The sequence below is a fragment of the Artibeus jamaicensis genome, unplaced genomic scaffold (genome assembly GCF_021234435.1).
Source record: "Artibeus jamaicensis isolate MK-2021 breed Jamaican fruit bat unplaced genomic scaffold, CSHL_Jam_final contig_518, whole genome shotgun sequence".
In the NCBI taxonomy this organism is placed as follows: domain Eukaryota; kingdom Metazoa; phylum Chordata; class Mammalia; order Chiroptera; family Phyllostomidae; genus Artibeus; species Artibeus jamaicensis.
In genome coordinates, this window is record NW_026521870.1 from 1,592,050 (window position 1) to 1,617,786 (window position 25,737).

The 25,737-nt window shown below is 39.8% G+C and overlaps 1 protein-coding gene across 2 annotated transcripts; it reads right to left on the bottom strand.

Annotated features, from left to right (window-relative positions):
• Positions 1-11: 11 nt before the first annotated feature.
• Positions 12-25,734, bottom strand: ARMC10 (armadillo repeat containing 10). 2 transcript variants are annotated; one of them, XM_037167706.2, is made up of 6 exons: positions 25,467-25,729; positions 15,552-15,700; positions 12,536-12,670; positions 6,077-6,253; positions 1,959-2,030; positions 12-1,095 (listed from the first exon to the last, which is right to left on the bottom strand). In XM_037167706.2, exons 1-6 carry the CDS (start codon positions 25,603-25,605, stop codon positions 847-849), a joined length of 921 nt encoding a protein of 306 aa, XP_037023601.2. In that variant the 5' UTR covers positions 25,606-25,729; the 3' UTR covers positions 12-846. The 2 variants fall into 2 exon arrangements, with proteins under 2 accessions (XP_037023601.2, XP_053524892.1); XM_053668917.1 differs by lacking the exon at positions 6,077-6,253 and having other exon boundaries at positions 25,467-25,734.
• Positions 25,735-25,737: the final 3 nt, after the last annotated feature.

Sequence of the window (25,737 nt, forward strand, 5' to 3'; positions counted from 1 at the left end):
AGAGAAGAAAACAGCCTTGTGAGTTTTCTTTTTATTTAAAAAATTATTACATAAGTTATGCCATAGTAAAAAAACTCATACAGTAGAAGAAGATGTACACAGAAAAGTCATTTCCTCACTTCGAAATCCCACTCCCAGGAGTCTGAGCGTCATTCTAAAAGTGTGTGCGCTGTCCATATGTACATGCACTTTTCATTTAAAAAACACTATTTCATGGGTGTCATCCCACACCAGCACATTTAGACCTGCTTAGTTCTTTTCAGACTAGATAACTGATTTAACCAGTTGCCTATACAGGTGGACATTTTGATTGTTCCCAGTATTTTAGACACAGCATCTTTATGTACTGGCACATTGAATGGGAGTGGGTGCTAGGAAATATTTCTCCTAAAAGTTTACAATCTTCATGGACTAGAATAGAGTCTAATGATTGGAATAGAATTTTGAAAGCAGTATGGCTAGGCTGGCAGGTGGACTTGAGCTTAGGATCTCATTGCTACTAGAAGAACAAGGTCATTGTTCTGAAACAATCACATACATACATGTACTAATAATGCTGCCTCAGATGAGTAACCACAAATCACAGCAAACACAGAAGAGTAGCTTACACATAAAAAGGTCACCGTCACTTCGTGTCAAGGAGATAAATGAAGTAGCTCAGCAAACAGCAAAATAAAAAGAAATGTTTTAGAACAATCTGTTACACTGTGTAAATGGTGAAATCTGATATTTACTGTTTAAATTCAGTGGCTGAAAGAAAGAATCCCTTTGTAAAGACGTGGAGAAAGAAGTTTACATGCATTACTTCCAGACTGCATTATGCTTCGGAAAAATATGATTTAAGAGTTAGAACTTGGGTATTATTGTTACCTTTTCCTTCACATCCGCATCAGGGTGATTAACTAACGCTTGCATTTTCTGGGCACATTCTTCCCCATATAAATGGAAAAACAATGAACCTTTAGTGAAAGCAGGCTTAGCTAAATGGCCTTCCTTTTTGAGGCAGTTATTTATATTCTGAAATAGTGTAAGAACTCGAAGAAGAATCTCCTTTGCCACGTGGCCATCATAAAGGGAAAGGAATGATGAATCCACCTGAAATGGGAAACAATGAGTTTCATTTTAATAATACATGAAAGCATTTTTCATGTATATTTTCACATTTTAAAACTGTTAAATGTTTTTAAAATCTTGTCACAGAGAGTTATCCCTAAGATTGTATAACATATATGTAAGATCTTTGTAACGCCACATTGTATACTAATGGGAAAAGATTTCATGTTTTAGCTGAAAAATACTATTTTCCTGCAATGCTAGAACATAATCATATGGAAAAACACTCACCTTCTTTTGGAGACCCATCATACATACAGTCTTTGTGGGAACTCAATTCACCTAACATTTACTACACACATGCCCTGCAGGGCACAGGGATAAGCAGATGAATACCGGTCTCTTTTCCACAGGAGTGGAGGTCATTTTATCTCTGGGCCACCTCTGCTTCCTTCGAAACACTTGTCTTTTAATTGCCTTGTTCATTTGTTACAGATTTTTGTGTAAGGTCCGTGAGGACAGACACCAGGTCATGTTACTGACGGTGCAGTACATGCAGTATCTTGGCACTTGGTCCAGCACCTGGCACATAGTAGGGCTCAATAAATACTAGTGTTCCAGCGGACAATAGGGTACATATGAACATAAACAAATCAAGTGTAAAAGATGTGATTACACAGGGTACCCCAAATTGGGTAGAGACAGAAAAATTACATATTTTTGCTAGGGAGACCTTTTTAAAAATGATTTTTTAAAGTATAATATGCTCATTACAAAAAAATTGAGGAAATTCATGTAGGTAAAAAGAAAAGAGAACAACACAATATTGCTCTCAGAGGTAACATTTTAAAAGGGGTAAATCTACATATTTGTGTATTTACAAAACAAATTTGTAAGCTATTTACTTGTGCTCCAAGTAGTCCTTCTGTCATGGCTGGATTTTCAGACAAATTCAACAGCAGTTTCAAAACTTGAACCTGAAATAAGAATAACACTGGTTTGTTTCAGACCCAGCTGTCCTCTCACCACATCACATTTTAACGTACTGCCTGTGCTTCAAGGTCTGGCTCAAATTCTCTTACTCCCTGGAGGCTTCTCCATCCATCTCAGCATGAACGGGCTCCTGGGCTTGCTCGCTCCCAACACGTGGCACTGGTTTCAGAGCGCTTACGACGCAGCAGTGTTATTTAAAGCCTACATTTCCAATTACATTGTGAGGGAGATCGGGAGAAGGCCGTGACTGCCTTCACCATCCACCCTCACCCACATACATACCTAACACATGGTAGGCTTAACATGTGTTACAAAAAGGAACTTTATTATGATTACTGTTAGGTGAAATAGGATCTTTGGAACAGAAAAGCAGTCTTTTGAAGCTCAGTTTATTTCTATTTAAAGAATGAAAATTTTAAAGCAGTTTGGCTACTGAGACTGAATAAATAACCATATGGCCTTTTTCTTCTTAGTAGGTTACAGTGAGTCTTTGACCTCACCTCCTTTATGTGAAAAATGTTTTACAATCATTTTAAATAGGTAGTGATAGAAAAATCAGCAGACAAATGCTAACCTAGAGCCAAGTACCTAAAATATCAGCATTCTTATCACTTATAACTGAAAACAGTAATAAATCCAAATAGAGTTACTTTAAAGACAAAGGTCATGTAGAACTAGTTCCTACAAGACACTTGAAATTACAGTGAGGGGCAGGGAGGGGCTTCTGAAATCGGGAAACGACGATGACTGTGCTCTCTGCTCACCCTGAGAAGGAAGCTGGATGTGTCGTTTATATAACTTCCTTTGATTACAAAGGTACTATGTGCTTTACTAGAGAATATTAAAATTTTTAAAAAGCCCAGAAAATACAAAGGAAAAGGAAATTTATATTTCCAGGACCAGAAATGATCACTAAGTTTTGGTATTTTTTCCTCTGGTCTTTACGTACCTGTCCTGTATAATCATAGCGTCCTTTGATCATGTTGTACATACTAATTTGTTACTAAAGGAGAATATATATGGCTTTGCCTATTTTTAAAAAATCAACTATTAAAATTTTTTCCTGTGGAAAACTGCATGAAATATTGAGTTTAAACTTCATTTTATTAAAAATGTTTAATATAATTAATAAAGGGTCATAATAAATTTCAAACAGTACAAAGGGAATGAGGTCAAAACAAAAGCCACCACCCTATATTCACTGATTGCACTCCCCAAATGGGAACCACGGGAAACTTTCTTGCACAGGCAGACATCATGTTTTTCCAACAGACATCCTTCATGAAATCACAGCCTCTTAACATTAAAGAGTAAAGACAACTCTGACCTTTCTTTAGTGCACTAACTCCCTGGAGATCTGGTCTGGCCTGACTGGCTTCCAGCAACACCAAAAATAAGTGTTGGGAATAAACACTTGTCTCCAATGTCAGTGAAGTTTTGATTAAGAAAATAGGGACAAGGGTTCTAAAATACGACAGTCCCAACGTATGAAATAAGCCTGGATGAAGTCAACACAATGTAACAGGCCCACAAGTGGTCAACGAGGGCAGGTTCATAACCAGGGAACAGCAACAGCAATAGCTACATAGTGTCCTGAACTAAAATCCCATGTTGCCATGTTGTGTAGAAGAGTTAAACATGAAAACCAACCAACCATAAGGTTAGAGTACAAGTACAGATTAAACGGCTCTATGTATTTTGGTTTGAAGCCATATGAAGTCTCTGTCTCTTATCACATGTGCCATCTTGTGGTGAGTCTGGGACATTTCTTTTAAGCTGTTAGTTTTCTTTGCTCTCATAGTAAATGTGGCACACACAGTTAATTTACACTAACCTTCCACTATTTTATTTAGTTATGAATCAGTGTTGTACCTGAAAGGTTATTACAGTGGAGCGAGATCATTTATTAAAAAATAAGATTTAAGCCCTGGCCAGGTGGCTCAGTTGGTTGGAGCTTCACCCCGGGTACCAAAAGGTTGAAGGTTAGATTTCCAGTCAGGGCGCACACCTGTTTCTAGTTCAGTCCCTGTCAGGGAATGTACAGGAGGCGACTGATGGATGTTTCTTTTACACATTGATGTCTCTCTCTCTCTCAACTCACTTAAAAATATTATTTATAATTCTTGGGTGATGATTAAAAACATTTATAAAAAGTCATTTCGGTGGTTATTTACTATGAAAATACATAAAATGGATACATTTTCCTACTTACAAATGGATTACTACCCAAGAGTTCAGCCCTGACTGGTGTGGCTCAGTGGACTGAGTGCTGGCCTGCAAAACCAAAAGGATGCAGATTCAATCGCCAGTCAGGGCACATGCCTGGGCTGTGGGCCAGGTCTCCAGTTGGGGGCGTGCTAGAGGGTACCAATTGATGTTTCTCTCCCTCTCTCTAAAAAAATGAATAAATATAAATATAATCTTTTTAAAAAAGTTCATTTGTAAGTCAGAACTTGAAATTCATTTTTTAATGGAGAAACAATGTTATAATTGGTGGTTAGATTCCCAGAAAGACCAAAAAAGCAAAATTTCTATCCCAGAAATATTGTACTAGGTGATGTAATGGAAAAACAAAACAGAAATAGAACATACTATTGTAGTGTGAGTCACCTTTTAAAAAGTCATAAAATTTATTAAAACACAGACCAAGTCTGGCATATCTCTGCGGCCGCAGGCCAGACCCGCCCGGCTCTGAACGCAGTGCTCCTCTGAGGGTGGGGTAAGGCGGCTGCAGAGAGATGCAGAGGAGAAACTGTCCCTACAGCTGCAAGACCACGGGGACGCGGGAAGGGAGTTTCCACGGGGCCCCAGGGCTGGGAGTTTCCTTGGTCCCCTGGAGAGAGATGGCGATAGACGCATGCATTTTGGAAATTCCTGTGGATAGTGCAATATTGTTAAAATAATAATATTATTACATGAATTTAGAATGCCTTTGGGCACATCCAAATAAGTCTGGCTACTAGAAAAACGGTAAGCCCATATAAAAACACCCCAGAACAAATTTTATTTTTATTTTTTAAAAATATTTTATTTATTTATTTTTTAGAAAGAGGGGAAGGGAAGGAGAAAGAGTGGGAGAGAAACTTCAATGTGTGGTTGCCTCTCATGTGTCCCCTACTAGGGACCTGGACTGCAACCCAGCCATGTGCCCCGACTCGGAATCAAACAGGTGACCCTTTGGTTCAGGGCTAGTGCTCAATCCACTGAGCTACACCAGCCAGGGCCCAGAACAAATTTTTAAAAGACTATAATGAGGCTCTACTGTAATGATAATTTGATAACCTCAGAATTAACTTCAGTGACATTGAGTATTTGGAGTCTGACTTCACATTTGGTTTTTCTAAATACTTGTGCATTTTTTTTTGTCAACTGTACCAGAAAACAGAGGCCAATATAGTAAAACACTAAGGGATCAACCCAAATAATCAGAAACTTTGATTAGTTTACATTCTGGTTTTACACTATTTCTTGAAAAATGGCACTTGATAAGAATGCACACTCATATGAAAGGGCTACTCAGGTAACTTTCACAGGGTGTCTCCTGAGATCCTGCTTAATTCAGCTCAAACTACTGCCTCCTCCATCTACATAACAGGTCAAAGTGAAGCACTGAGACATCCATTACTAGAACTTAAGAGTAGTTTTAGAAAGATTTTTCAACCAATAATGGCTGAATCAAAACAATGTTTTGTTAACCCCAAGGTAAGCAAAACTTCAATCAACCAGCATTATCACTCACAGTCCTCAGGGGTGGGAAGCCAGCTACCGTTGGTAAAAGGTAAACTTTTACCTTAATGTGCAGAAAGCCAAATAAATAACAATTGACGAGCGAAACATGTTATTTTCACAAGTTAATTTTGAAATTCAGTATTAGGGGATAAAAATAGTTTACCTTCTTGGGCCTATGTAAGAGTTTTTAATAAACTTTAACTAAACTTTCTTTTCTGTGGGAGTTGTAAATTCAATTCCAATCTAATAAGCTTGATACAACAGACCTTTGTACTTCAAGTAATAACCAATTGCCTCGTACCTTGGTGCTTCCATTTCCTGCAAGCAACACTTGGAACAGGTCTGTGATGTAATGGCTAAGCAGGTGCTGGTGGTCATTGGTAACGGTCATGTTTGTTAACAATCTCAGTCCCGCCAGCTGCATGGGGGAGTTCAGGGGACCAGAGAGGACATCCTCACAGACTTGACTAACGTACACCTGGATGTGGGAAGAGAAAAGTGAGCATCTTAGAATCTCCACAGGTTTTCTATTGAACAGTAACTTTTCTGCACTGTAAAATAGGGTGATAGTTCAGGAAGAGACCGGCTCCTCAGAAAAGAAGACATTTGCTTTTCTTTTTATTTTAATTCACACCCAAGAATATGTTTATTAATTTTAGAGAGAGAGGGAGAGAGAAACACCAATATGAGAGAGAAACACTGACCTGTTACCTCCTGTACAAACCCCATCCAGGGACTGAACCCACTGCAACCTAGGTACATGGCGTGCCTGGGAATCGAACCTGAAATCTGTTGGTGTGTGTGAAGACGCTCCAACCAGCTGAGCCACCCAACCAGGGCAAGAACACATTTCTTTCCAAATCTGAGTTTAGAGACATATATTTTTTAAGCTGCCTTTGCTAATGTCAGGAACTGAGCATTTTACAAATATACTTCACTTAATCGGTAAACAACTCTAATGAGGTAGGTATTGTTATGAACATTTTACAGAGAAAAACTTTAAAGTCTTCCAGGTGCTTGCATCCCCTGCCCAGTATAAGCGGGACAGTGTGGGAGCAATGTCCAATTCCAGAGGCCACGTTCTCAACACCAGCAGCCCTCTCACTTGTTAGGGGCCTCCCAGCTCAGTCTGGCTCACTGTGTCAACTGCTCTGAGCACACCAGAGTTAAGGAGGAACACGTGTGAAGTCACTTTGTACCATGGTAAGTACCTTAACAGTAGAATATTGGGAGGTATATCAAGCCAGAAAAAAATTGGAGAAATAGGTAAAATAGAATTTTGCTTTAGAACTAGTCCTATCAAAAATAAGCAGAAGCAAAACTATATTTGGTCCAAGGTACGTATGTACCTAGGGTACATGTATGAACTACTCCATCATATTATTAACCACCACTGGCAAAAAGTAATGCAATACTGGCAGTACTCCTCTGTTACACACACGAGAGAACTAAACGCAGTGTGACGTAGTTTTTTGAACTCTATTTTCATCTGGCCATGATTGTTCCACCTTGGAAAAAATTGTCTCGCAGGTAACTGATACTCACGCAAGCACTCTGAACTCTACCTGAAGTTCCGACTGGTAGGAAAACTCGTAATATAAATTGCTAAGGAATTACAAATTGTCCCATAAACCAGTATGAACTTTTAAAAAAAATCAAGATGTATATATGTTACCGCAGATCTAAAGCAATGGTAAGAAAGCGAACATAAAGTTTTAATCTGGTTTTGAGATCTAAATGTTTACAAGTCAATTAGCTCTTAGGTCACAATTTCATTACACATCCATCATTAGGGAAAAAAGATAGTTCCTTAGTTCTTTAAAAAGATGTTTTTAATTTGTTTTTGAGAGGGGAAGGGAGAGAGAAAGAGAGGGAGAAAAACATGACTGGTTGCCTCTCATATACCCCCAACCAGGTTCTGGACTGAAACCCAGGCATGTGCCCTGACTGGGAATTAAACCAGGAAACTTTTCAGTTCCCAGACCAGCACTCAATCCACTGAGCCACACCAGCCAGGGCTTCTTAGTTCTTCATAAATCTTTTTTTTTTGTAAGATGATGATGTTTTTCAAAGCATTTTCAAAATTGTGCTGGGTATTTATATCCCTATTATCTCTAAATCTTTCACCATTTCAGTTTTAGCAACAAGATTACCAAATGGGCCGGATCAGTTACTACTGAACACATGCCCATCTTCCCTTGGTCTTTTCTCCTGTAATTCCCCCATGTTTCCCCAACACTACCTGTAGAAAACTTAGACCTTAACAGCCAGGTTGTATTCCATCTTTTACAGACTCTTAGAGGAGCTCTCCCCTTCCTATGTACTCAACGATGTTTTTCCTTAAAGGACTTCATCATATTCTGTCTTGCACAATTATTTATGAGCTTGCCTTATCCCTCCTTCTTGTTTTTCCCACATTTAATTTATTTTTAAAAACCATTTTGATTATGCTGTTACAGTTGTCCCAATTTTCCCCTTTTGTCCCCCACTCCCACACCACTCCCCTCAGACAATCCCACCTTTGTTCATGTCTGTGGGTCACGCATAAGAGGTTTGTCCAGAAGGTATTCAGCCATGTAATATGAAAAATAAAGACATTTATTGAATAAGATACAAGATACAAGAAACATTGTACATAGGACAATGATGCCTCAATCCCCTTCAAAGTAGGCACCTTGGGACCTCACACAGTTCTCCCAATCGCCATCAGCCACCCTGTCGTATTTTCCTGAATCTCACTGATGGTATGAAATCTCTTCCCTTTCAAAGGTGATTTTAGTTTTGGGAAAAGCCATAATTTGTAGGGTGCCAAATATGGGCTGTAGCAGGGCTGAGACACCTGGGTGATTTGATGTTTTGACAAGAGACTCTACAGGAGACGTGTTGCATGAGTGGGTGCATTGTCATGATGAAGCTGCCAATCACCAGTTGCCCATAGCTGCGGCCTTCTAAATCATCCAAATTGTTTCCATGGAAGAATGTTCAAGCTTAATGCAAAATCTGATGCAAATTCATTGCTGTACTCACTCAGTCATTTTGAATGCAATGGCCACACAGTACACATGCTCAGTCAACGCTGTCTACCATCCTGACTAGTACAGTGAAGTCATCACTGTTCACACATGTGCATGCCAGGCCACTCTTCTTGGCTGCCAGGTTATACTGTTACACAAACAGTTCTTGTGTACTAACAATGGCTAGGACTTTTTCCAGACAGAATTCATGTAAGTACTTTGGCTATTCCATTTCTATATTGTACTTTATGGCTATTCTGTGACTACCAATGAGTACTTCTTAATCCCCTCACCTCTTCACCTATTCCTCCAAACCCCATAACCCATCTGGTAATCATCAAAACCCTCCCTATAGCCACGAGTCTGTCTCTGTTGTTTTTGTTTGCTAATTTAGTTTTTTAGATTTAATTGTTGACAGGTATGTGTATACTACCATTTTATTAATCATAGTTTTTTAATCTTTTTCTTAAGTCCCTTTACCATTTCATATAATAATGATTTGGTGATGATGAGCTTTAGTTTTTTTTCTCTAGGAAGCCCTTAATCTGCCCTTCAATCCTAAATCTTTGCTGAGTAAAGCAATCTTGGCTGTAGGTCCCTGCTTTTCATGACTTTGAATACTTGCTAATCTCATCTAGCCTGCAAAGTTTCCTTTGAGAAATCAGCTGACAGTCTTATGGGAACTCCTCTGTAGGTAACTAACTGCTTTTCTCTTGCTGCTTTTAAGATTCTCTGTTTATCTGCAAACTTTGTCATTTTAATCATGATGTGTCTTGGTGTGAAACTGTCTCGTTTGGGACTCTCTGTGCTTCCTGGGCTTGTATGTCTATTTCCTTCACCAAATTAGGGAAGTCTTCTTTCATTATGTTTTCAAATAGATTCCAATTTCTTGCTCTTACTCTTCTCCTTCTGGTACCCCTATGATGAGAATGTTGGTATGTTTGAAGTTGTCCCAGAGTTGACTCCTTACATTATCCTCATTTTTTTTTTGTTTCTTTTTTCTTCTTGTTGCTCTGCTTGGTTGTTTTTTGCTTTTTTATGTTCTAAAACACTGATTTCATTCTTGAATTCATCCCCTCTACACTGATTCCCTATAAATTATTCATTTTCATTAGTGTATCCTTACTTTCTGCCTGGCTCTTTATGCTGTTGAAGTACTCACTGAATTCCTTGAGCATCCTTATAACCAGTATTTTGAACTCTGCACTTGATAGATTGCTTATCTCCATTTTGTTTAGTTCTTTTTCTGGAGTTTTCATCTGTTCTTTCATTTGGGCCATGTTTCTTTGTCTCCTTATTCTGGCAGTCTCCTGTGTTTGTGTATTAGGTAGACTCACTAGGACTCCCATATTGGTAGCGTGTCATATAGAGTTAAGTGGCACAGCCTCCCCTATCACTCAAACTTGGTACCTGAGGCATGCCATCTGTGTGGGATGAGTACACCCTCCTCTTATGGTTGAGCTTTGACTACTGTTGGCAGGTCTATGGGAGAGAATACCCAAGCCAGTCAGCTGTAAGCACTGGCTATGAACACTGACCACCAACCTCCATCCTCCACAAAGGATCAACTATGCAAGGGCAGGGCGGTGCTGCTCACATGGTCTGTGGCTGTCCACTGGGTTTCCTGGTTGGTGCAAGTCATGGTCAGCCACCACTTGTTCTTCCTGGAGCCAGCGTGAGCTACAAAGCAATCTGCAGATGGCCACTGCTTGTACTGGGCTTGGAAGTTCCCAGGAAGAGTCAAATGTGATCCAAAGCTGGCTGCTGCTGGTGCCAGCCCTGGTGCCGCTTAGCCAGAGGCAGGAGGACTGGGGGTGGGCTTATAAACTGGGTGGGGTGGAGCCTTGGGTAAATGCCAGGGCAGGGCAAAGAGTGTACACCAGGGTGAAGGAGTCTCAAATATGACTCCTGCCTGCCTGTTCTGTGACTGTGGGGGGAGAGCTCAGAAAAGGCACAATGGCCTCTGCCCACCTTTCTGTCTAGGAGAAAGCTGTCCCCCAGCTCTCATCCTGATGCCAGACCCTTCAGTTCCTCCCAGTAAACCTGGGGTGCCTTTCAAGCTGCTACCCCAGTGGTGCTGGAGTTCAGAGGGAATGTGTCTTAGTGAGTTTAGCATGGACCTTTTAAAAGGAACTGCCAGAGAATCCAGTAGTTTATTAATCTACTCAAATACCACTGGTTTTTATTGCCAGAAGTTATGGGGTCTTATCTTCCTGGCACTGGAACCCTGGGCTGGGACCCCCCCACTCCTGAGATATTCCTACCGGATTTTTATCCACCGTAAGTGGGTGTGGGGACCCGCCCACTGTATGGCTCCTCCTACCCTTCCGGACTGATGCGGGTTCTTTAGTTCCATAGTTGTCAGATTTCTATTCAGCTCAGTTTCCGATAGTTCTGAGTGATTCTAGCTGTCTTAAAAGGTGATAGTCGTGTTCATTTCCAAACTCTGTACCATAGGTCAGGAGCTCAATAAATGTTGAATTAACATAATTTCCTACTTTGTTGTATCTTTCTCCTGATGTTATCTGCCTCTGGCCCGGTTCCTTTTCCACACTTGGCTTAAATTTCTCCTCTTATTGGCTGGTTCATATCCCTCCCTCCTCTGCCTTTTTCTCCCCATTAAAAAATGGGCAGAGGACTTGAATCGATATTCTTCCAAAGAGGAAATACAAATAAATGGTCAACAGGTTTATGAAAAGATGCTCAATATAACTATTCATCAGGAAAATGCAAATCAAAACCACAATACCTGTTAGAATAGTCCCTCATACCTGTTAGAATGGCTATTATCAAAAAGACAAGAGCTAACAACTATTGGTGAGGATATGGAGAAAAACAAACCCTGTGCACTGCTGGTGGGAATGCAACTGATGCAGCCACAATAGAAAACATTATGGAGATGCTTCAAAAAAAATTAAAAATAGAACTACCATATGATACAGCAATTCCACTTCTGGGTTTTTAGTTGAAGAAAATCAAATCATAATCTCAAGGAGAGAGCCGTTACCTCTATCTCCTTACCTCACTGAGGCATTATTCACAATAGCCAAGACATGGAAACAACCTAAATGTCCCTCGACAGATGGATAAAGAAGATGTGATATACACAACGGAACATGATCTAGCCATTACAGACAAGGAAATCCTGCCATTTGCAACAAAGTAGATGGACATTAGGGACATTATACTAAGTGAAATAAGCCACACAGAGGAAGACAGGCACCAAAGGACCTCAGGTATATACAGCATCTATAAAGCCTAATTCATAGAGACAGAGCAGCATGGCGGTTGCCAGGAGCTGGGGGCTGGGGGAAATGAGGAGATGCTGGGCGGAGGGTACACACTTTTAGTTGTAAGATGAATAGATCCTGGGGATCTAATGTACAGCAGGGCAACTACAGTTTATATACTGTATTGTGTACTTGAAAGTTGCTAAAAAGAGATTTTAAATGTTCTAACCACAGAGGGGAAAAATAAAAGGTAATTACGTGAGATGATGGAGGTGTAGCTAACACTATGGTAGTAATCGTTTTGTAATATATACACATATCCAATCACCACTCTATACCTTGAACTCACACAATGTTTTATGATAATTTTATATCTCAATAAAGCTGGGGAAAAAGGGTAATTCTTGGCCATAAAGTTATAAAGGAGAGTCTATTAAAATTTCATTACTGATCTTTTTGTTATTTTCTCTTTTATTTATAGAAAACCTTATACATTTGTGATTTCAGATAGCTTACCTTTATCTTGATTTGATTTTCAACATTTACACTCAGGTTACTCAGTGCATTTAAAGCCTTCTCTTTAATACTGTAGTTGGGATCATTGATTTTGCTTCCAACAACTGGAATACCACCCAATTCACGAATAATGATCTAAGATGGAAAAAACAGGACCATAAACTCAATAGGCATTCCCTACTCTTTGCATCCACAGACACAAATAAAATTAATGACTCTTTGGAACTATCTTTCCAATATACCATCTATAATTCCTATTTAAAAAATTTTACCATCAATAACATTACAGGTAAAAAAATCAATTGAACGTAAATTAAAATGTTTAAATTATTTAAACTACAGCATGGCGATACACAGAGACTTGCACAGCTGCTGTAATGATCTCAAAGCAATTTATTAAAAAATTATTTTACTTTGAAATAAATTATATGACTTCTCTACACAGGCAAATTTATAAAAATATTAGGATTTAAAACAGTGGCCCTCAACCTTTTGGGCACCAGGGGGTGGTTTCTCCATGGCCAGTGAGGGGGGCAGCGGACAGACACGAGGTGGAGCTCGGACGAGCTTCCCTCTGCAGCCTGGTTCCATCCTGACAGGCCACAGACAGTACTGGTCTGCTGCCTGGGGGTTGCAGACCCGATTTAGAATACTGAAGCAGTGTTTTGCTAAAATGTACTCTTTGGAATACTAATCCCCCAAGATGTTAATGGATGTTCCATTTAAAAAAAGGGTGAGGGTTAATGGTTAAATGTGAGAAACTTTGGGTATAACAAGAGTGAACAGTTTCCTTTCTGTGATGCATTAATGTCTGTATGAAGTGGGAAGCTCCCTGAGGCGAGTACTGAAAACAGCACAGATTGAGCAACAGGGGTTTAAAATGCACAGGTACACTTACACACAGAGTTTTTTCAATAGATACTGTGAACTCATTTTCTCTCCCCTATTATTCTCTTAATGACATTTTCTTTTCTCTAGCTTACCTTATTCTAAGAATACAGTATACAATACATATATCACAAAATATGTGTTAATTGACTGTTTATGTTATTGTTGTAAGGCTTCTGGCTAATGGCAGACTATAAGTAGTTAAGTTTTGGGGGTGTCAAAAGTTATTTGCAAATTTTCAACTGCATGGAGGTTGGCGCTCCTAACGCTGCACTGTTCAGAACCCAACTCTATCTCTATGAACTGTACACACACAGAGGGCCGTTCCTCAGTGGGGAGGGCGTGGGAGAAACAACTGGTCACATCCTGCAGAACTGGAGTTTGAAAAAAGGTTTCCAAGTTTTCAAAGGAAAAGTAACTTGGGAATTTCTCACAGTCAGTTGCAACACTATGAACAATACTATGTGCCTTTGGCCCTGACATTGAAAGACAAAATTCCTTCAACTGTTTCAGGAAAAAGAGGCTGAAAATGATTACTATCATTTTTACCAACAGCCCAATACCCTTACTCTACTGTTAATGAGACATAGCACTGAGTGAGAAAAAAACTTTCCCTCTGCAACTTCAGGTTCAGGTTCTTCCCAAAGATGTGTGATCACTAGAAAACTGGCTTCCCCCCAACTTTTCTTTTGTTCCTACTGTACTGCTAAAGCAGATCAAGGCACCATAATTAATGATAAGGGGCACTAACTCCCATTACCCAAGAAACTGCTTATTCACCAGTGGCTATTGACTCACTGTATAATTTGTTTCAATAGGATGTAAAAGTACAGTATCAGAAACATCCCAATAGAGGTATGATAATCGATTATTGGTTTTTGTTGTTGTTGTTTGCCTGGCACTCCTCTTTCCACTGGGGCCGAGATGGCACCTCCTCTGTCTGATACAGTCCCTGGTGAGACTCCTGGTCAGCTGTGCTTACATTCATCCCTGCTGTCTGCCCGTAGGAAGCTCATGTGAGCCAGGCCTTGCTGATCATGGTCCATGGTGCTTTGACCCGCAATTGACCCAAAGAGTGGGCACTTGGTCTCAGCACGGCAACTCCACTTTCTGGATTATGAGCTATAGGAATGAAGGCTTCAGAGGCCAGTTACTTTGCTTCCATCCCTATGAAGAAAGCTTCTTTGTGGCCACAGAGACACAGAGCAAGCAATACACAAAAAGAAGCAGGGGTAAAGCAGACAGAAGGTAAAGAGAGCTCGGGGAACACTTTCCATAGCCTTGAACTGTGTTCACTTGTGTCTGAAAGTGGTGCTATTCTTGGATGTCCAAGGTAACTAAGCTCAGTATTTCCCCTTTCTAGTTCAGAATAATTTAAGCCGATTTCTGTCACTTGCAACTGAAAGAATGTGAGCAATACACAAATATTCTTTTTTTTTCTCTCTGACATTTTTAAAATTTTATATTTTTTAAAATTTTTTGTTTTTTTTCCCCACCCCCCCCCCCCCTCTTTTTACAAATATTCTTTATATTTCATTATAAATCACTAGAGCTTTACAGTAAATCTTGCCATGCTGGAGAAAACTGAACTAAAATAAAGTATAAATTCAAATTAATTTTGCATTCATGACCATGTCAACAAAGGGCATTAGCTGGAAATAATAACAAAAAATGTTCTACTCTTTCTCCATTGGAGTGGGGTGGAGGCAGAGCCAAAAAGCATTCTAATTAATCTCTTTCATCTTGGTGTCAAGTCTCTACTTGTAGAAGCTGTTTTCATTGGTTAGTGGTTGTCAGAGAGACCAGGAACCACCTGTACTAGAACCATCTGAGTTAAGAGTTATTACACTGTAAAGCATGTACTTAAATGTTCTGCTGAGTTTCAAATAATTAAAAAGGTCATGCAGTGCTAAACTCATGAATTTGATACCTGTGACCAACTTCATAGGGATCTAGAAACCTATTAAGCTGTGCTTTTCAGAAGAAAACAATCCTTATGCCATAGGTATTAAGTAGCCACATTGTGTAGATGAGGAAATTGAGGCTCTGGGAGGTTACTGCTCAGAGTCACAATTACTGCTGGTGTGTAAGAAGGAGAGGAGCCTATTGTTGACAATGGGGTACTTACCTGGTTAGTTGAAAAGGCTGCATTGTTACCCAGAGTGACCAAAGCTTTTTCAATAATTACAGGATCCTCAGTTGACTCAAGCAGATAAAGGAGTTTCTGAAGTTGGTCAGCATTTAGGACATCATCATATGAACTGTTGGTTAAGTCTTCTGCATAAGAAGAAAATTATTTAAAGTTCACCTAAAAGCAGCATGAGATATAAAAAATTTTAAAAACAGCATTGAATGCCCTGATGCTAGGCATGGTGTTAAAGTGCTTTATCTAATTTAATCCTCAAGGAGCCCTGGGAAGAAGATACTACTGTAATTCTCAATTTACAGGTGGGAAACCGAAACTTCCTGACATGAAGAAATTAGTCACCTGGTATTTTGGTAAGACACTACATGCAAGTAACACACACCCCTAATGCCAGCTGCATTTTCTGTTTCTTTTAAAAATCAGGTACACACATCCAATAGAACACTCGCCTATGGGAGCAGGATTTGCATTTAAGCAGACCTTTTCTGATCCCGATTTTCAGAGCACCTCCAGCAGAAGAAAAGGTTAGGGGAGTAAACCAATCATGTCTGTGCTGCAGCATTTTTGCTTGTTTTATAGGAACAAGGAATTGGTGACTGCGATGCTAGGTAACAGTCCTGTCCTGCTAGGGGGGCTACAAGAGATAAAGCTGTCAGTCTGAGTGAATGCTGGAATAGTCAAATGCCAGATCTGCTTAGTGACTTTTTAGAATTTGTAGCTCTAACGTGTAAAAAATTTCTCTTTGCAGGAATCATCACAAAAAAAAAAAAAACGAAAACCATTTTTTATAACACTATGACTACAGGTCAGACAGTGCATGTGTCCATAACACACTATTGGGAGTGGGGAAGGGGAGAAGGTTATATAAACCGGGTACTATATGATGTCACATCTGTGCTTTTCTTTTAAACAAATATGTACCAAGTTATTATAGACCATTATCTTTGAGTGCTGGGAATAAAAATGACTTTATTTTCTACCCTGTGCTAGTGAGTACTAACTTTTTAAAAAATAATAAACAGGTTTTAATGCTGTAAACAACATGTATTATTGCTGTAATTAAAATAATTAAGTCTACTGCTTAAAGGAGAATCACAACAACTCTGAGGGGAAGGAACACACACAGAGTATAGGAACCAGTAAGTGATATCATTGCCCTGAAGATGCCAAATAAGAAAGAAATCAACTGTTAGGAAAATATGAAATCTAAGCCAGCAGATTCTCACTCCTAGATCTTATTATCAGGATCTCTGGGCCCTGCTTTTACTCCTAAATCCACTCATTTACACCTTATAAAACAGGGTTTAACCCAAAGAATACTTGAAAAAATGAGTGAAAGAATGACAAAAACACAGATTCTAGAACTGAAAAAAATTTAGGGTTCATCCAAACCTGTAATTTTAACACAAAGAAACTGAAAGCCAAGATCATTTCAGGATTTGCCTAAAGTCAACAATGAATTCTCTGTTGAATTCTTTGTCTTATGCATTAGAAGATGTTTAGTTGTATCCCTGGCCTCTATCCACCAGAAGCCAATAGCAAGAGATAGCCAACATACTCAAAATATCCAAATCAATAAAGTTATTGGTGAAAATGAAAACTGTGTCTTTTATTTTCTGGGAAAACTAAACAGATTTTTTGGATAACCTAATAAAAAAGTTTTATAGATATATTAAATAAATTATGTATAAATAGTTAAATAAAATTACATACAAATGGTTAAATAAATTTTTACAGGGAAAAGTGTTAAATTATAGAATTTCACTTGAATGGAAGAGGCACAATGTGGTAGCTTAAAGTAAGCCAAGGCTAAGGGCTACACTGTCCAGTTTTAACTCCAGCTAAGCTACTTACCAGCTGAGACTTAACCTCTCTATACCTAAGTCTCTTCATTTGTTAAATGGGAGTTAATAGCACCTGCCCCAAAGCATTTTTGCGCCTCAAATACTGTGAAGGGCTGGAATATTTTAGTTATTATTTTATTAACAGGACACACTGCTGGTTAATAAAAAACTGGCTCTAGAATCAGATTTTTTCACTCCCAGTCCATTAGTGCTTCCCCACCCCCATACACCACCACCATCCCTCTTAATCTATTAAAATGATGAGCCCCACTTAATTTTGTAAATAATCCTATATCCTCTGCTTGAATTTTTAATAAAAACCATGCATTACTTTTTTCAGGAAAGAAATAAATCTGAAACTCTAAACCCTTTAGAGCAGGGGTGTCAAACTCATTTTTACTGGGGGCCATATAAGCCTTGCAGTGGCCTCTGAAAGGCAGAAATAATTTTAGGACTGTGTAAATGTAACTACTTCTTAACCATTAAGGAGTGGAAATTATATTTGGCCCTTTCAAGGCAACCGTGAGGCTGATGTGGCCCCCGTGGAAATGAGTTTGGCAACCCTGCTTCAGAGGATGGTGGTCACCAAACACCCAGCTTTTCCCCTGGTGAATTGTGAAATGCTGGTTTCAAACTACCAGTGTTGCCACTGGTAATAACACAGGTGAGGCAAACACGTGTGCTAGTTCTCCACTTAGCGTCGTGCCAGTAAGACAGTGAAAAGAATTTTGGACTCAGTGGTTCACCATTTCCTTGGGTAAACTGAGAAGAAATTAGAGTTCTCAAAGGAAATGAAAAGTGACTACCAAATAACATCACAGCAAGATAAATTTTGAGATAACTGTCCTGGTACAAACTCATTCCATCCAGTAATAATATGCTTTCCTGTTTGTGTAGCCTTATGTCCTTCATTTAAAATTACCTTCATATAGGCTTCTTGCTGGATGTATTCTTAGTTTTTAAAGTTTTTATTGCCATCATAAAAAAATCCTGTCAATTAAAATTTTTAATTGGTAATTGCTTATATAGAAGAAGCTACTGATTTCGGTATATTTATTTTGCATTCAAGTTCCTTTATTAAACTCATTGCTTCTAAAATTTACTCAGTTGATTCTTTTGGATTTTTCCAAATAAATCACTATGTCACTTCTAATTATAATTGTCTGCTTTCTAGTATTTATGCATTTTTTTCCTGTCTCATCAAGCTGTGATTCCAGGACAGTGTTGAATAGTAGTTGTGAGAGCAGGGCCCCCCTCTCGTTCTTGAATTTAGTGCAGATGCTACTAGTGTTTCAGTATTAAACATAATGTTCTATTTGGCCTTTCATGAATGCTCTTCATCAATTTAAGAACATTTCCTTCTATTTATTCCTAACTTGCTGCATTTTTTATCAGAAATGATAATTTTCAAATGCTGTATTATTATTTTTTGCAGCGAAGTTCATTATTTTCTAATTAATTATTATTTTTATTGTGAGGTCATCATGTATGTTTGCCTTTACTCTATATTAACATAATAAATTATAATAAATTTATTTACAATAAATTACATTAATATATTTTCCAGGATAAATCTTCCTCACATACCCATTTGGCCTTGGTATATTATGACTTTACTCGCCTAATGGATTTGATTTGGTAATATTTTATTTAACGTTTTTACATTTTTATTCATAATTGAGACAGATTTATAGTCTTTTTATGCAATCTTTGCCAGGTTTTGATATTAGGTTGTTGAATGAAGTGCGACTGTTTCCATTGTTTTCAATCCTCTCAAACAGTCTTGACGCCATGAGAATGACAAATTTCTTAAATTTTAAGACAAAGAAAAGATCATCTGGTTCTGGCTCAAGTTGGTGTTATAAAATATATGAGCTCCCCTCCTCCCACAAACTGCATCTACAGCACACAGGGCACAACACCCTCTGAAAGAAACCCAGAAACTGAGTGATTCCTACACACCGGGCAAATGAGAAAAAACGACATCAAAACCGGCAGAGGCAAAACCTGCCCATAAAGCCCACCCTTGCCACAACTGGGAGGAAATTCATCTTTCTAGATTTTCCCTGAGGAGTGAAGGGATTGGATACCACATCCTGTGCCTCAATTTTTAAGACTCCCACCTGAGAGATGGGCCCCCAAAACATCCAGCTTTGAAAGCCAATGGGGCTTGCATCCACAAGACCCACAGGCTATGGCGAATTAAGAGAGAGTTATTTAAGGGACTGTGCAGACTGCTGCCGCTAACCTAAGGCCCAGACCAGGCAGCAGATGAAAACTGGGTTTTCCCCCAGAACGAGGCTTATTTGCTTATCTTAATAGCTATGACCTAAGGAGCAGGCTTCAACTGTAACATACAAATGAACTGAACATTAGTAGAAGGAATAAAATAAAGACCAGAGCAGAAATAAATGGAAACCAAGAGAGAGGAAACTCTTCCAAACTCATTTTATGAGGCCAGCAGTACCCTGATGTCAAAACCACACAAGGATGCCATAAGAAAAATCTACAGGCCAATATTTCTGATGATCAGATGCAAAAATCTCAACAAAATACAGCCAAAGTGAATTCAACAATACATTAAAAAGTTTATACAACATGAGCAACTGAAACTTATTCTGGGGATGCAAGGATGGTTCCACATCTGTAGATCAGTCAATGTGATACAGCACTTTGACAAAATAAGGGTAAGCATCATGTGATCAACACATGGAAAAACGAGTATAGAGGGAATGTCAACATAATAAAGACCACATATGACAAACCTATAGCTAACATCACACTAAACACTGAAAAGCTGTAAGGTTTTTCTAAGATCAGCAACAACACAAGGATGTCTACTTTTGCAACTTTTATTTAACACAGTATTGGAAGTCCTAGCCAAAGCAATTAGGAAAGGAAAATAAAAGGCATCCAAACTGGAAAAGAAGTAAAACTGTTAACTATTTGCAGATAAATATATAGAAAACCTTAAAGACTGCAGACATACACTCGCACACACATGATCAATTAATTTATGACAAATGAGCCAGAAATGTACAATGGGGAAGGACTGTGTTGGGAAAATTGGACAGCTACATGCAAATAATGAAACTGGACTATCTTACACCATGCACAAAAATCAACTCAAAATGGACTAAAGACTTGAAAGTAAGATCTGAAACCATAAAACTCCTAGAAGAAAACATGGGCAGTAAGCTTAACATAAATTTTGGCATGATTTTTTGAATTTGACATCAAGAAACAAAAACAACAAAAGTGAAAATAAGTAAGTGGGACTACATCAAAGTGCAAAGCTTCAGCACAAAAAAGGAAACCATTAACAAAATGAAAGACAACCTATGGAATGGGAGAATATTTGCAAATCATGTATCTGATAAGGGGTTAATATCCAAAATATATAAAGAACTCATGCAACTCAACAGCCAAAAAACCGAACCAATCTGATTAAGAAATGGGCAGAAGATCTTTTTCCAAAGACACAAACATGTCCAGAGTCCACCAGGTAAATGCACATCAAAACCACAATGTGGCCCTGACCAGTGTGGCTTAGTTGGTTGGAGCATCATCCCACGGACCAACAGGTTGCAGGCTCAATTTCCGGTCAGGGAACATGGCTACATTGTAAGTCTGAAGGCACAAATGAGAAGGCAGCCAATTGATATTTCTATCTTGCATCAAAGTTTCTCTCTTTCTCTCCTCCCTCCCCCTCTCTCTTTCTAATAAACAAAGGGAAATATGTCCTTAGTTGAGGATTAAAGAAACCCCCACAATAAGCTAGCTGTCACATCATACTTGTTAGACTGTCTATCATCAAAGAGACAACAAAAAGACAAGTAACAAGTGTTTATGAGGATGTAGGAAAAAGGGAACCATTGTGCACTGTTGGTGGGAATGTAAATTGGTGCAGCAACTATGGAAAACTTTATGGGGGGATCCTCAAAAAATTAAAAATCAAACTACATATAATCCAGTGATTCTACTCCTGGGTATTGTCTAAAGAAAACAAAATCAGAGGACTTCTGCCAAGATGGAGACATAGGTGGAATCACTGTGCCTTCTCACACAACCAAGTTTAAAAACAACAAAGTTTTAGCAATAAAAACATAGCCAAACCATAGAAAATTGAACTACAGGGAAGTCTGACAACAACGAACCCTTCAGCCAAACCCGTAAGAGGGGTAGAGCCAGCAGCAGAGCGGCATCGGGCAGGAAAGATCCATCGGACCCACCCAGGCACGTGACCCAGGTGCACCAGCAGCCATGGGTGGATCCCAGGTGTGGAGAAGCGGGCAGATCCACTGAGGGCGCAAGGTGGTGGACCCACTGAGGGCTGATCGCGGTCACACATTTGCACGCAAATAAACTGGTGAAGGAGCTAACAGTGAGACGGACCCTGCAGGCCACAGCAGCAGGAAGCAGCAGAGGAAACCGCCATTGTCCCTCTCTGACCCGCCCCCACATACAGTGTCACAAACCAGCAACCTGGGTGGCCCCGCCCTGGTGAACAACTAAGGCTCCGCTCCTCATACAGAACAGGCACAAACAGATCAAAACATGGCTCAAGAACAACTCAGAGCCCCAGAGCCAATAAATCTAAGTGAGGAAGAAATAGCCAAACTTTTCAGATGCACAGTTCAAAACACTGGTGATCAAGATGCTCACAGAACTGGTTGATTTTAGTCACAAACTAGAGGAACATATGAAGGCTAAACTAATTGAAATGAAGAGAAATACACAGGAAACCAATAGTAATGGAAAGGAAACTGGGACTCAAATCAAAGGAGTGGACCAGAAGGAGGAAAAAAATGACCAAACAGAAAAGGATGAAGAAACAAGAATTCAAAAAAAATGAGGAGAGGCTTAGGAACCTTCAGGGCATCTTTAAATGTTCCAACATCCGAATTATAGGGGTACCAGAAGGGGAAGAGGAACAGCCACCAGTGGAAAACTTATTTGAGCAAATAATAAAGGAGAACTTCCCCAATCTGGCAAAGTAAATAGACTTCCAGGAGGTCCAGGAAGTTGAGAGAGTCCCAAAGAAGTTGGACCCAAGAAGGAACACACCAAGGCACATCATCATTATATTAGCCAAGATGAAAATGAAGGAGAGAATCCTAGAAGCAGCAAGAGGACATCATCTACAAAGGAGTTCCCATCAGACTGTCAGTGGATTTCTCAAAAGAGACCTTACAGGCAAGAAGGGCTGGAAAGAAGTATGCCAAATCATGAGATCCAAAGACCTACATCCAAGATTGCTCTATCCAGCAAAGCTAGATAAAGTGCTCCTGAGATAAGTTCAAGCTCAAGGAGTTCATCATCACCAAGCCCTTATTATATGAAGTGTTAAAGGGACTTATCTAAGAAAAAGAAGATAAAAAATATGAACAGTGAAAGGACAGCAAACACACAATTACTAACAACCACACCTAAAACAAAAGCAAACCAAGAGGACAGCTAGATCAGGAGCAGAACCACAGAAATGGAGATCACATGGAGGGTTATCACCAAGGGAGTGGGAGGAGGGGGGGAAAGTATAGAAAATAACTAGCATAGACAGTAGGTAGAAAATAGATAGGGGGGAGGGCAAGAATAGCATGGGAAATATAGAATCTGAAGAACTTGAGACATGTGTTCATAAACTAAAGTGGGGAAAGGTGGGGGAGGGGGTGTGCAGGGTAGAGGGGAATAGGGGGGAAATAGAATAACTGTAATGGCATAATTCATAAAATATATTTTAAAAAAGAAAACAAAATCACTACTTTGAAAATACATCTGCACCCCCATGTTCATTATTTACAATATACGGAAATCACCTGAGTGCCCATTGATGGATGGTTCAAGAAAAAGTGGGGTGTGTGTGCATATATATGAAATATTATTCAGCCATAAAAAGAAATCCTGCCATGAGTGACAACATGGATTGATCTTGAGGAGATTATGCTAAGTGAAATAAGCTAGATAAAGGAGGCCAAACTTTTTCTCATTTACCTGTAGAATCTAAAAACAAACTCAGATACAAAGCACAGACTGGTGGTGGTTGCCAGAGGTAGTGTGGTGGGAGGTGTGGTGGTGGCTCCATTCATAAACTGGGTGAAGGCATAAACTTCCCATTACGAGAGAAATACATCCTGGGGATGCAGTGTACAGCTTGGTGACTATAGTTAACATATTACATAGTTGAAAACTGCTACAAGAAGCCTTAAAAGTTCTCATCCCAAGAAAAAAATTTACAACTATGTGTGGTGATCATTTTGCAAGACATACACATGAATATATGACATCATTATGTTGTACACCTAAAACTAAAGAATGTTATATGTTAATTGTACCTCAACTTAAAAAAGATCATCCTCTAAAATCTAAGCATGATGCTGACAAAAAATGAGTATTTCCCAGTCTTCAACTATAAAGGTGTGGCTTCTGGAAGAAGGGACAGTGAACAACTTACTTTATCAGCTGCCCGACCTAAGGTAATGGTGATTTTGGAAACTGGTAAAATTAAGTTTAAAAGTAAGACTGTCACTCTTTATCAGTATAAGTGAGAAGGTCTGTGAGTCCAGGCCACCAGACCAATTACTTACACAAAAATGTCCCTGACACAAACACTACAAATTAGGCTTTGTAAGTAAGGATAAATGCAGATCTGAAAAAAAAAAAAGGATTTTTCTCTTGTGTTAAAAGAAAAATAAAATGGGATGGAGGTGGGGAGCGCTAGGGGGGTGGGCTGGGATGGAGGTAAAAGACAGAAAACTAACTGTACTTGAACAATAATTAAATAACTAAAAAATAAAATAATAATAAACAAAAAGGACAAAAAGAAAAATAGACCTCCCGTACACTCCCTTTTCTTAGGGTGTTTCCTTGAGCAAATCTGTAATTCTTTTATATGTCCCTTTGAGCATAAATATACATAATTTAAAAAGCTAAGGAAGCTTCTTGCCACCTTCCAATCCAAGAAAAGTCTTTCTTGGGGGCTTTAGGATTCTCTGTTTGAAACTTAAACATCAAGGAAGATCAGATGGAGCTGATGTACTTTTCTCTGAGTTTAGGCTTGGCACCTGGCTGCTTGTTGGCACCTGTTTGTCATAAAGATAATGAGAAATCTTATTTTCCCTCTGGATAAAGGCTAACACAAATAGCCACCCCAACTACCAGTGAACTTACATATAGATACATCTGCCTGTATACATAAAGGGACAAGAATTCTTTGTCTTTGCAATCCTTTTACCAATTGCCTGTGATGGGTGTAACAATCTGGTTGAATGTTTATGCTATAATAAAGCTATTTATAATAATTCTTTTCTCCATTTGTAGTAGGGAGTTTCTTGGTTGGCGGATTTCTTATTTCCCTAATAGCTTCCATTATCTGAACTACACCTCCAGAACATTCAGCAAATTGTTAGAATCCTGAATGCATCTACCAACTTCTGGACAGAAACCTAACCCTGTACTTGTCCACCAGGAGGGCGTCCCCCATGCAAGTAACTGTTCCATTTTGAAATAGCAATAGGTAATATACATCTATCTCCAGCATCCCCTCTGCAATTTTGCCTATAAATGGACCACGGTGACTTCAAGGTACCTCCCCTCTCAGAGGCCACCCTGAGTCCCAGCAGATGCCTCTGGCGTTCTTTCTTCGAGGGCAACTGCACGCAGAATTCTACCGCCCCCGACCCCCACAACACACAGTCCACAGTCGGGAGACTCCCTTTGGTAGCATAAAGGCCCGGAGCAAGCTTTAACGTGAGAGGCAATCAACATGCTTTTGAAAAACCTAATCTTCAGCTGTGAAGCCAGACTAGGCAGAAAGTTTGAGCAATTTTTCATCCCAGGATTTTGAACAAAGAAGTGGAGGCGGGGAAGAGGCTCAGAACCCTACCCCCATCAAGTGGACCATACGCCCTCAGCACCTGGGCCTTCCTCCTCCCTCCGGCTCCTCTTCCTTTCCACTCGGAGCACAGGAAAGGCAAGGACACCTGCAGCAGCATCAACACCGGCCCCCTGAACAGCTCCAGTGCCCACCCACCTGCTTGGATCCCCAAGGCCTCACCTGCGGACCGGGAGGAACGCAGCCGAAGCCTCTGGCCTCCAGGCCGCTGGCCCCGCGCCAGCCTGTAGATGCAGTAGCAGGCGCCAGCCCCGAGGACCAGGCCGGCCGCCACCCAGCCCGCGCGCCGGGCGCCGCCCATGCTGCCGCTGCGGCCGGAGCGCAGCGCGGGGCCTGGCGCGGGAAGCTCTGGGCCCTCACTGCCAGCGGAGCTGGGAGCTGGCGTGGAAGGGTCGGAAGAAAAGGAAAATGGGAGTCTGAGCTCCGCCTCCCG

Bases quoted from the DNA above. Each gene is read 5' to 3' on its own strand.
- ARMC10 (XM_037167706.2), bottom strand. From the start codon at position 25,605: ATGGGCGGCGCCCGGCGCGCGGGCTGGGTGGCGGCCGGCCTGGTCCTC. The intron at 15,701-25,466 runs GTGAGGCCTTGG...CTTCTTATGCAG, and splicing joins GCGTTCCTCCCGGTCCGCAG to AAGACTTAACCAACAGTTCA. The intron at 1,096-1,958 runs GTAAATAGCTTA...TTCCCATTTCAG, and splicing joins AAGGACTACTTGGAGCACAA to GTGGATTCATCATTCCTTTC.